This window comes from Leptopilina heterotoma, unplaced genomic scaffold, assembly GCF_015476425.1.
Source record: "Leptopilina heterotoma isolate Lh14 unplaced genomic scaffold, ASM1547642v1 Lhet_14, whole genome shotgun sequence".
In the NCBI taxonomy this organism is placed as follows: domain Eukaryota; kingdom Metazoa; phylum Arthropoda; class Insecta; order Hymenoptera; family Figitidae; genus Leptopilina; species Leptopilina heterotoma.
The window spans coordinates 28,319-43,936 of NW_025110859.1; the positions used below are offsets into that span (position 1 = coordinate 28,319).

Sequence of the window (15,618 nt, forward strand, 5' to 3'; positions counted from 1 at the left end):
TTATAATGATTATTTAAAACCGACAGATTAGCTCAGTCGGATAGATGCCTCGCTTGACGGTCGTTTAAGGGCCAAGGGTATAAGTACCCTTGGTTCGCGCCCATTTGGCTTGGTATTTTTCCAGCACGTGAGATAATCTGAGCGGGAAGTTTGACGTCGAGGTATAATGATGTGCACTGTCGATTATTGTCCGGTACACACCATTAGAACTCGACTGTCAATAAACGAGTTGTACTCAGGAGAGGTTTTCTACAGTTTCCCACTTCTCTGGCGAGAAAACCCATTGACGGGTGGTCCAGACGAATGCGAGTACTCCTAATAAAGTCGTCTGTAGACGCAAAATTAGGTTAATATATAGATAAAATTTTCAAAGGTAGAATGGTTATTCTTAAGGAGGAATGGGACAAAGAATGTGACAAAAAGTTAATGACGTTTAGAGAAAATCTCTATTTTGAAATTAACGCTATGTAGAAAAGTTTAAATATTAAGAAACAAAGATGGTAACTAATTATGACTGAAAAACATTAATTACATTAAAATGATATTGTTTTTTAAAAGATATTAACATTTTTTATCAGTACGAAACAAAACTTTTAGAAGTGGTTGTACTAAGATGTAACCTAAGAAAATGAAAAATATTGAAAAATAAGTTCGAATCAATTAGTAAATGTAATGCACATACACTTGAAAAATATTTCATTTGTAAAATTATAGCACATAATGAGGTAGTACATTTTTTTATGAATGTAATTATTTATTTATAAATGGTTTTAATGAGCTAAAAAACGTGACAACGTTGTAAACTAATATCTTTGTTTTTCAAACGTTGGTAGCACTGTCATGACGGAAATAGTTATGGGAGTGAGTGAGAGAGATATATTAAACTGCGTATCTATGAATGGATAAATAGTTATCTTCTTTACCAGCAATAATTTTTTCTTTACAACGTTGCCATGTTTTTATGTGCAAATGTCAAAAATCTTGTGTTTTTCTACTTTTTAAATTATTTTCTTTGTTATTTAGTCTGTAAGTATATAAAAGTTTAATTATTTATTAAAGCTGAGATATTGAACTTCAATATATATTTAAGACAAAAAAAGTTGACTTCTGGAAATATCATTTTTATGTTTGATAAGAACCCTCACAGCACCGGGATATTCAGGATATCCCAGAGACGTCCTGGGGATATCGATTTGTTTTCGGAAGTTTGGATATCCCTGGATTATCCTCTGGATATCCATGGACGTCCCTAGGATATCCCAGAGATATCCAAACTTCCGAAAACAAATCGATATCCCCAGGACGTCTCTGGGATATCCTGAATATCCCGGTGCTGTGAGGGCGAGTATTTGAATTTTCCATAAGAGACAATGTTAAATTAATAAATTTATAACTTTTAAACTATTCAGACAAAAATTTTCAAACTCTGTGAGCTGTTTTATAATATTATTAGAAACTCATCCTCAAAATTTGAAAAGTTTCTGACTTTTTTTAATATGTGACCCATTCCTCCTTAATCCATAAATAGTATTTCTCGGGGACTCTTGTCGAAGTGCGTAAGGACAATAGGGAAGGAGTATAAACAATGAAAAAAAATTAAAAAAAATAATAATAATGATTATTTAAGATTTAATTATCTTCGAACAATGTAAATAAAAATTTTTGAATACTTACTTTTTGGACTTATTGAAATTTTTAACAAATTATGGTCCTGTTAATAATTAAAATTCTCAAAGAATTTGATCATTTTTATTAATATTTTTTACTAATTCTATTATTGAATTTTGAAAAATTAGAAGCCAATTTTCATTAATTTTTAAATTTAATTTAAACAATTTTCAAAAATTGTAACAAAATACTTAAAATAAATTAATTATTTTTCAATTAAATTTTACAAAATTTGAACTATTCAAAAAGATTTTTATTATAGATATATTTCAAAAATTAAATTATGTCTTAAAAAATGATTCAAAAATAATTTTTGAATGATTTGTTTATAGTTACTTTTCGCATTATCAAAATAACTTGCACGTTTTTACTAAAAATTGTGGTTTTTTATGTATTGTCTCAATTTTCTTAATTTCCATGAAAAAAAATTCTTCCCGACATTTCTCTGACTATGGTGTTAATATAATATTATAATAATTTTAAAAAAATAAAGATTTTAACCAAATTATAGTGTTCATTTATTATGTTAGTGATTAACTCATTAATGCCTGAAAAAAGAAAATTCTTATCAAATTTTATTTTATTGAGTGTCCTCTTTTCGATTCCTGTGTAAAAAAGAATTTCGTTCAACACAAAAATTAAATATAGCGGTTATAATTTCAAAAACTCAAAAAAATTTCATTTTTTTAAGTTTGATAATTTTTTTACCCTTTAACCCCTTCCCAGTGTATGACGTCTATAGAGGCAAAAATAATTCGTGCCACCAGTGTGTATGACCGCTATAGTGGCATCTAAAATGAAAATTCGGTAATAAATGAAATATGAATATCAATGAATATTCTAAAGTTTTGGGGTCGCTTAAAATGCTGGTTCGGGGGATTTTGAGGTTTCTAAATCCAAATCTTTAGTCAAAATTTAAAAATTCAAAATAGTGGTTCCAAAATGGCCAACGAAAAAATTTAAAATCAGTAAACTTTTTTAATTTTTAAATTTTGATTATGCTGATTACGAACTCGATTTTAGTTTCCAATAAGTTAAAATGGCGGATCCAATATGGAACAAAATTTTTACTTTATGCAATTGATCTTAATTTTGTGGCTCGGTGGTTTTTAAGGAAGATGATTACGAATACGATGTTTGTTTTCAAAAATTCAAAGTGGCTAATATAAATATGAGGAAGAGAAATTTAAAAAAATTTCTATCCACGCTCGCTGGTTGTGAGTCGGCGCAAGTGCTAAAACAGAAGTCAATTGTCAGTGAGCGCTCCTAGGACATTTACACCTACCTGACTGGTATAAGAACTCCCGAGTAACAAAATTAAAGTCAATTGCATAAATTAAAAAGAAAATTCCGCCATTTTAAATTTATGAAAACTTACATGTGTTCGTAATCAGCGACCCTAGAAACCACCGAGTGACAAATTTAAGGTCAATTGCATAAAGTAAAAATTTTTGTTCTTTATTGGATGGGGGGTGGTCAAACATTGGTGAAAAATTGTCCTCGTGGTTTATGGACGGCCCCTAAGCTTATACCGCGGCTTATATCATGCACTGAAAAAAATACATGAGACATTTTCAACTACATCCCCTTAGTAGAGTAAAAAGTAATAAAACGAACTACTTTTTTAGTTAGTCTGGCTACTTTTAATACTTATTTTAACTGTTTTATGTAGTTAAAAATTATTAATTAAATTAATGTAATTTTACAGTTAACTTTGTAACTGCAGGTATGTTATAGAAATGACTACAGAAAGTAGTAGATTCTACTACTTAAAGTAGTTCGATAGACTAATTTTGTAGTAGTTTTTACTTCTTCTAGGAGTTGAATTATTTTCCATGTAATTTATGTTATAGATTTTTATAGAAGATTATCAACTGTGAGAAGTTGTAAATGCAACTACTTTAAGTAGTAAAATTAACTACAGTTATCAGTTGAACTGTGTCTGGAATGCCTTTAAGTATTAAGCAACTCATCGAAGCGGGCGAGCGTGGTTAGGTGGTTGGGTTATCGGTTTACGAATGTTAGGGTCGAGCGTTCAACTCCCGACGCTTAGAGATTTTTCTCCGTTAGGTATATAGACATTAAATAAATAAGGTATAGGTAAACAAAAGTGGGTAGGGGGAAATATAAAAAAATACAACTCGATAATATTTATAATAAATTATAAATAATTTTATTTTACCATTTTCAGTAGTTACTTTATTACTGAGTTATCTTAGTAACTTTAACTACATATCAGCAGTTAATTCTACTGCAAAACTGTCATTGGTTCCTATTTAACTAAGAAAAGTAGTTAATGCAACTGTATTATCACTTCATTCAACTAAATATCTGATAATTAATGTAAGTTCAAAATTATCTTTGGGGACTTATTGAACTAAGGAAAGTAGTTAAAAAGTAGTCAAATCTACTAAGAATTTTTTTCAGTGTGACTATCAATAAATCTCGGTGTCAATCTTTTGACAAAGAAGGAAGAATACTTCAATAAAATAATTCTTCTAATGTGTGATGAATTTATATAAAGTTTTTCTATCGCTTGACTAAACTAAAAACTGACAATTTAAGGAAATAATTATAAAAATAAAAAATATTATATTTATGTCGTGAAACTGCTCAGTATGTTAAATTTAATTTTTGGTTTTCGTGTTTTATGTTTTTTTAAAATTCTTCAAAAAAACATTTTTATATACACACAATGAAATAAGGTCTTAAGTATAATAAGACAAAAGTAGAAATATCGCGCGCGCTTTAGCGCGCGTAGCTCTGCTAGTTAATAATATTAATTATTGATGGAAATCAGTCCTCTTGAGAGTAAACCCAAATAATTTATTTAATAAAAAGTTCAAGAGTACAAAATGACTAAGGAAACAAACGAAGCAACCTTGTCAGTCAACCGTCAACTTAGATCTAACTTATAGTCTTGTAGTTATAGTCTAGCAGAGTTGTTCTCAGCTGTTAGTCCATGTTGAGGGAAGTGCGCATGTTCAAAGTGACGCGCATCCCCCACTTTACTATACACTTTTATGCACTTCACTAACACAAATACAGTCTCATACGTCATACTTATTGGTGTAAATACAGACACATTTGTCATATTAATATTATTCAATGAATTGCAAGAATTTTGATCCATGAAAGGTAAAAATAACATAAAAAAATAAATTTTATGTCATATTTTTTGTTTATTTAAAAACAGCAACGTTTCGATGACGTGGGTTTGTCATCCTCTTCAGGCTAATTAAAACAATACACCAATTAAAAAAATAATAAAAAATAAAAGTTAACACACACTATAATTTTTATAAACAATTTTTAAAAAATTACCTAGTAAAAAATTAAAATAAGTTAAGAAGTTACATAGTAACTAGTCAGATGGTATAAATATGTACATTTCACGACGAGCGAATTATCAAAACTAAACGAAAATACAAATTAAAATACCTAAGGCATTGCCGTTGAAGTCAATGAACTCAAGTGTAAACAATACAGTGTATATCAAAGCTAGGTCATGATTTCAATTTTCTTATTATAGGAAAATAAGATTTATTTAAATATAAAATGTCATTTTTCTTGTTGATTGTGTGTTTGTTACTTTTTATGTGTACACGGAAAGAAAAAGTCCGTCAACCATTAATGGATTAGTATATTACTTTGAGACGGGACTCTTTTTCCGTTGATGGTTACTTAACTTTACTTAACGATTGAAAACGAGTCATGGATTGATTAGAATGCCAGTATGTGACCAATTGTTTTAGATTTAATGCTGAATTGTTATCAATGGCTGTTTGAATGTTTACGAATCATTAGTGAAAGTTTGTGAAACGTTAGTTGACTCGTATTCTAAATCGGCGCTCTTCACTAGCGCATTGTTGCGCAGTGTACCGATGCGCATTTCTTCCGGTTTCTCTATAGTCCATGTGTTTTTGCTGTCTGCTATACATATCCCTATATACTATTATGTGTAATGTGAATATTTAACTTAACTAATAATTTGCAGTTGAATTGCGTCTAGAAATTGACCTCGATGAAAATATATTTTCTTTTATATTTCTCGCTAATTAAAAAGTAGTTATTAGTGCAAAATCATTTCTCACAAGTTGTGAAAAATTTTGTTATTTGGTATATAAGAACAGTTCGCTTCTAAACTTAAAGTGTTATAAGTGTGCGTTTCTACGTGTAGTTATTATAAGTGCGAAAATGTGTTGGAAAATGTGTTGGTCTAAAGCGTCTAAGAGTGTAAATAAAATATCGGAACTGTGCAACGAAAAAAATGTGTTCATTCTGTACCAAATAGTGTCTAAAATTAGGGATAATTCTGAAAGAAGTTGAATTTTTTGAATGCTTTTGATAGTCATAGAAAATTTAATAGACAGTTTTCTAAATTTTAGTGAACGAGTTTTATATATTGATGACAGTTTTCTAAATTTTGGCAAGCAACTCGTCACTGATTGTGACTCAAAGTATGTTATCCATTCAATGATTTTGTGTCCCGTCTCAAAGTAATATACTAGTCTATTAATGATTGACGGACTTTTTCTTTCCGTGTAACATTTCTGAAAACAACGTTTTTTGTAATTAGATTCACGGTCAAGAATAATAGTATTGTCCCAATCGAATTCATGACCCGGCCTTGACTGATGTGCACTCACAACGGATGTATTAGAATTATTACTTCTCTTATGTTCGTCAATGCGGGTTTTTAACATACGTTTCGTTTCACCTACATAACAAGAGGATGACAACCCTATTGAAAATCCCCATATGGGAAACCACATGGGAAACCACATGGGATCCTATGTCAAAAACCATGTAAAACCCTACTTCCATGAAGGAAACCACGTGGTTTACCATGTGGTTTCCCATGTCAAACCATATGGGAAATTGAGACAGGATTTTAGTTAGGAATAGACATGGGGAATTTGAACAGTTCATCTATGCATAAAACCATATCCAATCCCACATGTTTTTCCCAGTCAAATCCTAAACCAAATCCCATGTGAAAAACATTATCATTTATTTATAATTATTTTCCCAAGTCAATCCCCAAGTGAAAAACAGTATCATTTATTTATAATGATTTTCCCATGTCAAATCCTAAACCAAATCCCATGTGAAAAACATTATCCGCCTTATTGAATATCCCTACATGGGAATCCACTTGGAATTTTACAAGGGATTTCACATAGGATTTTATATGGGAATTGACATAGGATTTCATGCAAGATTTCACCTAGGATTTAATGAGACATCACATAGTATTTTATTAAAGATCCAATGAAGAAATTTTCAAAGGATTAAAAATTATTTAATAAAAAATTAAATAATATATAGTATTAGTGTTACAAGTCATCAAAAAAGTAAAAAAACGATAATTTGAAACACGTCCTCTCTGCTACAGGTTCTCAGCTTTTATATACTTCCAGAATCGTCTCAACAGCGAGAGAAGTCACTTTCGCCACCTAGCGGTGAAAGTATAGGAGCGACAGTAATCTTTAACATTACTAAGGAAACCATGTGGAATACCACGTAGGATTCCATGTGGTTTCCTACGTGGGGATTTACATGGGATTTTACTTAGGAATTTAAGTAGAAATAAATTCCCAAATGAATTCCTAAGTAAAATCCCATGTAAATCCCCACGTAGGAAACCACATGGAATCCTACGTGGTATTCCACATGGTTTCCTTAGTAATGTTAAAGATTACTGTCGCTCCTATACTTTCACCGCTAGGTGGCGAAAGTGACTTCTCTCGCTGTTGAGACGATTCTGGAAGTATATAAAAGCTGAGAACCTGTAGCAGAGAGGACGTGTTTCAAATGATCGTTTTTTTACTTTTTTGATGACTTGTAACACTAATACTATTTATTATTTAATTTTTTATTAAATAATTTTTAATCCTTTGAAAATTTCTTCATTGGATCTTTAATAAAATACTTTGTGATGTCTCATTAAATCCTAGGTGAAATCTTGCATGAAATCCTATGTCAATTCCCATATAAAATCCTATGTGAAATCCCTTGTATAATTCCAAGTGGATTCCCATGTAGGGATATTCAATAAGGCGGATAATGTTTTTCACATGGGATTTGGTTTAGGATTTGACATGGGAAAATCATTATAAATAAATGATACTGTTTTTCACTTGGGGATTGACTTGGGAAAATAATTATAAATAAATGATACTGTTTTTCACATGGGATTCGGTTTAGGATTTGACTGGGAAAAACATGTGGGATTTGATATGGTTTTATGCATGGATGAACTGTTCAAATTCCCCATGTCTATTCCTAACTAAAATCCTGTCTCAATTTCCCATATGGTTTGACATGGGAAACCACATGGTAAACCACGTGGTTTCCTTCATGGAAGTAGGGTTTAACATGGTTTTTGACATAGGATCCCATGTGGTTTCCCATATGGGGATTTTCAATAGGGAAACCCACGTCATCGAAACGTTGCTGTTTTTAAATAAACAAAAAATATGCCATAAAATTTATTTTTTATGTTATTTTTACCTTCCATGGATCAAAATTCTTGCAATTCATTAAAAACTTTCGGAAGGAAATCTACACTATTAATATAATAATATTATTCGTTATCTTTATCATACTATAACTCTTTCAATAATTTAATTTATATACAAATAATAAACTAGTATATATATAACAAGCATATTTACTCTTATATACAACACACACACATACGTTTACAATTATAGTAAATATTGTATAAAATAATACAGCGCTGATAGTCATGATAGTTATAACAAATTAATTGTTAAACTATAAATCTTGAAAGTATTTTATTTACAAATGTCACCTCATTAATAATTATAATAATTGATTAAATGTTAGATTAATATAAATAGTGAAATACATAAATTGAGATTATTTATAAAATTATTAGAATGATTATCATTTCTAAAAGTAATGTTAAATTGGGTTTTTCCAATACGTGACAATTTTTAAGGTAAAAGGATCGAAAGTTTTTAGATGTACCATTTCGGTAGATATTACCTGAATAGAGGATCTGGTCTATAAAACTAAGCTGTTCTGATTTTATGACTTTCTAAAGGAGTATACTTTTTGGGTATATTTTACAATTGTACATAGTGTTAGAAAAACAGATAATTTTGGAAGAAATCGAAGAGTTTAGATTTTATAAGAAACACATTTTCTTAATCCAGATTAAGTTTATGATGTTTTAGAAATACTTTCGGGTTTCTTAAAATTGGAAATATTCATTCTTTAAGCTATATAAAATAACATCTGTTAAAACATGAAAATATGTTTGGGTATTTTATAGCTCTGGGCTGGCCATGCATATCTGGGTGATTGAATCAGATGCATACTTATTGCTACCAAATCAGCGAGAGTTCTAAAACATATTTATTTTGATAGGTGAGCGAAATAAATGCAACCTATTAAAAAACGCATCGCATGCCTTTTACTTTTGACCACTTTTGTTTGGACTTACTTTGGACTATTTTTCAAAAGTCTCAAAGAATCAAAAATTTTGAAAAACCAACATTCTTGTGATAATTATTAAAATATCAGTTTCCGCGAGGAAATATAAAGTGTCCATGAAATGATAACAAATATAAACTTATATAATATTTAAAAAAAAAATTAAAGTATAAAAGAAAATGCCTTTTGTAAATTGAAATAGAAATAAAATAAAAAAATTTTACTTACACTTCAATTTACATCTTCGTTATATTATTGACTTTTTGTTTTTAAAGTATAGTAAACAATCAACTGATATATTTTGTCAATAAAATATTAAACGCCCCTAAAAGTAGGCTTTAACAACCGTGGCACGAACAGACGAAACCAACTGGTTGCCTTGTTACAGGGGACAATCATGAGAATTTTAAATATGGCGACGCCCGTGATTATCACATAACCTTGTTTAGCCAAGTGAAATTAGTTCGTTATTAACTTAAAATCATTGAAACCGTAATTTACAAAGTAAACAATAAATTCCTCGGATATTCAAAATGCTACTAAAGCTTTGTCAACCTTCATCATACAGTGCTTTAAAAAAAATCAAACAAAACAAGACTCGAATTAACCTCAACAATATAATTTCAAGCCAATTATGTCAACAAAATCACATTATTAGAAATTTAACACTATCGGGACATGTTTTGGCTTTACCAGCAAACAGTGTTATGCACGTGTTCGATAGAAATGCAAAATTACTTCAAAGAGAACGTGCAGCAAAAATGCCGAATCCAAAAACCTATGACTATCTCAAAGATGAAGTAGGCTATAGATTGTCAGATAAAATTTTCGATATTAAAAGAAAATTTAAAAAAGCTCTTGATTTAGGTTGTGGTAGAGGACATGTAGCCAAACACATGGCCAGTGATTCAATTGAAGAGGTAATATTATCAGATTTGAGCCCAAGTTTTTTGGAGCAAGCTAATATAACCGATGAATTAATTAAAGTGCAAAAGCAAGTTATGGATGAAGAAACTTTTTCACTTGAACCAAATAATTTAGATTTAATTGTCAGTTCTTTGAGTCTTCATTGGGTTAACGATTTACCGAGATGCTTTAGTCAGATAATTAATTGCTTGAAACCGGATGGTGTTTTTCTCGGTGCAATGTTTGGCAGTGATTCACTTTACGAACTAAGGTAAGACAATTTTATACATCTTAATGTATAAAATTTCAGACGTGAAGAAATTTGTAATAAAATTTTACCAATTTTAATTAGAGGATCATTGCAATTAGCAGAGCTGGAAAGAGCAGGTGGAGTGGCAGCACATATTTCTCCTTTTGCAGAAATTAGAGACATTGGAGCTCTAATGACGAGGGCAGGATTCACAATGTTAACAATAGACACTGATGAAATTATCGTTGGTTACCCAACTATGTTCGAACTTATGTGGGATTTAAAAGGTTTGTAAGTTTCACAAACTCTCGTACAGTTTTGGAATCTAATCTAATAATTGATTGAATTCAAGGCATGGCAGAAAACAACGCATCAAGGAATCGAAAATTACATTTAAATCGAGACATTATGATGGCTGCTGCAGCAATTTATAATCAATTATATGGTAAAACAAAAGAAGATGCTTCAAAATATATTCCAGCGACATTTCAAATTATTTATATGATTGGGTGGAAACCAGATCCATCGCAACCAAAACCATTACAACGAGGAACAGGGCAAATATCTTTAAAAGATATTCACAGACTAGATGAAATTATCAAAGAAACGAAAAAAATCAAACTTGGCGATAACGACAAATAATTTTCATCACGAATTTTTGTAAATAATGTACAAATTGAAAAATAAACTTAATATATATTTGTAGGAAAAAAACTGACCTAAAATATTATAATGATCTTTTATTATTATATTAAAAGTTAAGAAAATAAACTAACTTTTATAGTAGAAAATAGTGAATATGTACATATAGTAGTAAATTTAACCCGTCAGCGGTCGCGCCGTGAGAAAAAGTCTCACGCAACACTACTCGACCTATAGGGCGCTCTTAGAGTGCAAGTGAGACACTAAAAAAGGCGCAACTGCTGACGGGTTAACAAAATTATTTTCCTTGATCTATTTTATCATTGTGACATATAACACCTTTTTCGATGAGATCAGGAATTTCAACCGCAAGCCATGGTCCAAGCTAAAAATGAAAAATAAATTTTAGACTTGGATAACAAATTTCTGAACGAATAAAGGAAAATAAATAAAATAATTTACTTACACCCAGAGCCATGGCGTGAGCAATTCCAAATTTTGGAACATTTCTGGCCCATAAAGGTTTAAAATGATCAGTCAAACAAACTTTGCCTCCTCTGTACATTTTGGCAGTTTTCCCATCTAATTCAGGTAACGCTATTTCAGGAGCAGTAGTTGGAAACGTAACAGGAATCTGTAAAATAAATAATAACAACATTACTCCGAGTCAGATTCAACAAAGAATGAAAAATTATTTTAAAAAGTTCCAATGGCCCAACTGCCCTTTTTAGAAATTTAAAGTTTGTGACAAATAAATTTTTGAAAAGATTTTATACGAAATTAATATATTTTACATTTATTTTAAAACTGATATTAAAAAAAAGTAATTCTTTTTTAAAAATAAAATGTATAAAATTACTTACGTCAAATTCAATCTCAAACTCATATTTGAGAAGATTATGAATATACCAACATTTTCCAAACCATTTTGTTCCTTCTTTATTTGATTCTAGACGAAACCAGTCATTATCGGCAGCTTTGTTATTTTGGACATACTAAAAACATTTTTTAAATCATAAAATTATATTGAAAAAATTAATAATATTATTCAATAGTATAACTAAGTACAATTGTATTTAATATAATATATGTATATATTATTCAATTATTCATTACAACAATATTGTATTCAAGAATTGAATCGACATGTTAATTAATAATACATGTATTAGGTTAAGAATTTATACCATATGGGAACATATTTTGAAATTACCTTTATGAGGGCTTGATATTCTTCTTTTAATCTTTGAACCCATAAATCCTTTTCACGAGGACCTGCTTTAGTTTGTAATAAAGGAATACTACTTAATGTTTTTCTCGTGGATTCGTCGACCATTTTTATTATTTTATTTTTATTATTAAAAATTATAGCAGACTATGGAAATTGCCATCTGTCACTCGAACTGGGTCATTCTAAAGAGGTTACAATGGTCTAAAAACTCGCAGAGAAATGCATGTCTCGCTCTTTGAAGCAAATGTATGTTTCAGAAATGACCACCGAAACTGAAGCGCTACAGTCAAAAAAGAAACATTAACCATAAATATAAATAAACAACAAAATTACTGAAAATTACTTTAAAATGTTAAAAAATAAAGTTTTTATTTAAATACTTACTCGTCATATAAATATTCCTCTAGGGTCAATCCATTATATTTCACCTAAAGTTGTTGCGGACTCCTTTTGAAAAAATCTCATAATTTTTTGACAGCTGTGAAACTTACAAAAAAACATGAAAATATAATTTTGATAATACCAATTTTTTGACTGATATTTGTTCAAAATGTGCTAATTTACTTGAATAATTACATTATTTTGTAAATATACCCAAAATAATAGATAAAAATTGAGGGTTCACGTGCAATAAGGGGATACGCATGGAAGTGAAAGTCCCCGCGTATAGCGATTCTGCGGCTGCGCGAGAGGACAACGAATAGCCTGCGCGTCCCCTTATTGCACGTGAACCCTCAATATTAATTTTGAAACTTACCTATGAAATGTCAAAATCATCACATTTTAATTACATTTTTCTAAAAAGTTGCTATAAATATTAAAAAACTTTACTTCTACTCAATATTAAGTACATTTGTTGAAGTAAACATTTAAAATTTTTAGTTACACTACCGTCGGGAATTATCAGTACAGCTGCACGCGCACGGCTCAAAAACATACCAATCTTTAAATCACAATTTTTTTGTAAATACAAATGTCAGAAAATTAACAAATATACCATTCGAAAGATTATTAAATTCTACGATTAATGGTACATAACTGAAAATTTTAATAATTTATACAAAGATTGCAGCAATCGCCAAATTTGACAAAAAAATTTTAAAAATACAATTTTTTTGGAAATTTTTTCAACCCCTGCACATTTTTTAAAAATTGCAGAAAAAATTTGAAACTTATATAGGTGTGATCATTTAAGTCCCATCTTTAATTTAAGACCTAAAAAATTCAGAAATCTTAATCGGTTAGCGAGATATCATTATAAACGGACGAGCATTTTCAGCCAAAAACCGTTCATAATCGACTAATTCAATACATTTGTCAAAAAACATGCTCGGACGTTTATAATGATATCTCACGAACCGAATAAGATTTTTAAACTCATTTGGTCTTAAATTAAAGATGAGACTTGAATGATCACACGTATGTAAGTTTCAAATTTTTTCTACAATTTTAAAAAAATGTGCAGGGGTTGAAAAAATTTTAAAAAAAATTGTATTTTTAAAATTTTTTTGTCAAATTTGTCGATTGCTGCAATCTTTGTAAAAATTATTAAAATTTTCAGTTATGTACCATTAATCGTAGTATTTAATAATCTTTCGAATATGGTATATTTGTTAATTTTCTGACATTTGTATTTACAAAAAAATCGTGATTTAAAGATTGGTATGTTTTTGGGCCGTGCGTGTGCAGCCGTACCGATAATTCCCGACGGTAGTGTACTTTTACAATTAAACGTTTGTTACTAGGTAGGTTGAAGGCCAACGCAGAATAGATCTGTAACCGGAACCGCAATCGTAACCGTAAGCGTAAGAATGAGTTAGAGAAGGATAAACAATATACCTATCCTTCTTTAACTCATTCTTACGGTTACGCTTACGATTGCGGTTCCGGTTACAGATCTATTCTGCGTTGGCCTTATGGGATAGAGTCTAATTTTTTAAATATCTCGCTTAAACGAAATTTTTAACCATAAGTTTATAAGGATTTTATGTTTCATTTTTAAAGAACTATTTTTTGCAATAATAAAATCAATAAAAAAATAAAATCGATTTTTATTATTGCAAAAAATAGTTCTTTAAAAATGAAACATAAAATCCTAATAAACTTATGGTTAAAAATTTCCTTTAACGCTAGATATTTAAAAAATTAGACTCACACACCATACACTTTCTATACAATGTTTGTGCACCAGTTAGCATCCATCTTAAATTTTCCCCCACCCAACTTGAATAGCCTTATATATGTGAAATTTCACATATATGAAAATTAGATTTTTTTAAAATATGGTCGTAACGACTCTCAGAAGAAAGTCAGTGACTGACCCAATACAAAAATGTGAAAAATTCTACCTTTAATACAGAGTCTTTCATGATTTTCGGTGATTTTAATCACTTGTCTCCTCAGGCGCAAAACGAAAAAATCCAATTTTGATCTGAATATTTAAGGTCAAAATTTTGCGCCCTTGATACGAAAAAATAATAATTAATCTAATGTTAGTTAATTAATTATTACTACTTCTCGTATAATAGTGAATGAATAGGTAATATAAAAGTGTAAAAATTAAAATTGCGATATTTATTTGTTTAATTTCTTTTTAAATCTTGGGTAAATAGGGTAATAGCAATTCTTATCAATATTACTTTTGTGTTTCATATTCTATTGAAAAGGAAAATAACTATTTGGAAGCATTACCTGTTAAAAATGAGTATGCGACTTTTCTTTAGTCTGCAAAATGCGGGCGCGGGAGTTTAACAAATTTTTTGGAGGTTAGTGTTTTATTATTCGTTACAAACAAATTTAATTGATATTCAAATGAATCTTTCTTATTTATTCATTAAAAAACTTTCATGTCTATTCGACTGAATGTTTGTGGCGGTTTTAAAAGATCAGGAACAGTAAAAAATGTTTATATATACGTGTACAAACGTTTCTTGATTTATTATTCTTACGAGTAATTTATTACACTCTTGAGTCGTTTCTATAACTTTTTCTTTAAAAAGCCTTTAAATATGACCAACATAGATAATCTTGTTGAACTTTCCATAAAATGAATGCAAAAAAAGAAATATTGAAATTTATCGAGGAAAATTATTTTATATTTATATATAATATGAGCATAAATTGAAATAGGATTTACACATATTTCAAAGTGTTTAGTCGAATACTTTCACACAATTTTTTCACACTTGACATTTCATCGATTAAAGATAATTAAAAACGATATCTACACTTAATTAAAAGATTTTAAAAAAATAGTAAACCCTAGAAGACGAATTATTTAAAATATAACAATTTGCCATAATTAAAGTGTTTTTACAAGACTTTATTTTGCTTCATTATACATTGCAATAAAACTTTAATTCAACGAACTTTTCCGAATTACAACAAAAAAATTTCTTAATTCAAGTACCATTAACAAATTAAAAAAAGTGTGTTTCTTAATTTAAGAAATTTT

The 15,618-nt window shown here is 29.5% G+C and overlaps 2 protein-coding genes across 2 annotated transcripts; one reads left to right on the top strand and one right to left on the bottom strand.

Moving 5' to 3' along the window:
• The first annotated feature begins 9,367 nt into the window (after positions 1–9,367).
• LOC122497822 (arginine-hydroxylase NDUFAF5, mitochondrial) lies at positions 9,368–11,005 on the top strand. The gene is made up of 3 exons (XM_043605146.1): positions 9,368–10,312; positions 10,394–10,578; positions 10,644–11,005. Exons 1-3 carry the CDS (start codon positions 9,669–9,671, stop codon positions 10,931–10,933), a joined length of 1,119 nt encoding a protein of 372 aa, XP_043461081.1. The 5' UTR covers positions 9,368–9,668; the 3' UTR covers positions 10,934–11,005.
• An 11-nt stretch (positions 11,006–11,016) lies between these two features.
• LOC122497824 (ubiquitin-fold modifier-conjugating enzyme 1) lies at positions 11,017–12,355 on the bottom strand. Its single transcript, XM_043605151.1, has 4 exons — positions 12,147–12,355; positions 11,797–11,928; positions 11,400–11,567; positions 11,017–11,318 (listed from the first exon to the last, which is right to left on the bottom strand). Exons 1-4 carry the CDS (start codon positions 12,267–12,269, stop codon positions 11,232–11,234), a joined length of 510 nt encoding a protein of 169 aa, XP_043461086.1. The 5' UTR covers positions 12,270–12,355; the 3' UTR covers positions 11,017–11,231.
• Positions 12,356–15,618: the final 3,263 nt, after the last annotated feature.

What these genes read in the sequence shown, in the direction of transcription:
- LOC122497822 (XM_043605146.1), top strand. Translation starts at nt 9,669, where the DNA reads ATGCTACTAAAGCTTTGTCAACCTTCATCATACAGTGCTTTAAAAAAA. An exon ending in GATTCACTTTACGAACTAAG is followed by an intron (nt 10,313 to 10,393) that starts GTAAGACAATTT and finishes AATTTTAATTAG; the next exon opens with AGGATCATTGCAATTAGCAG. An exon ending in ACTTATGTGGGATTTAAAAG is followed by an intron (nt 10,579 to 10,643) that starts GTTTGTAAGTTT and finishes ATTGAATTCAAG; the next exon opens with GCATGGCAGAAAACAACGCA.
- LOC122497824 (XM_043605151.1), bottom strand. Translation starts at nt 12,269, where the DNA reads ATGGTCGACGAATCCACGAGAAAAACATTAAGTAGTATTCCTTTATTA. An exon ending in AATATCAAGCCCTCATAAAG is followed by an intron (nt 11,929 to 12,146) that starts GTAATTTCAAAA and finishes AAATGTTTTTAG; the next exon opens with TATGTCCAAAATAACAAAGC. An exon ending in CTCACGCCATGGCTCTGGGT is followed by an intron (nt 11,319 to 11,399) that starts GTAAGTAAATTA and finishes TTTCATTTTTAG; the next exon opens with CTTGGACCATGGCTTGCGGT.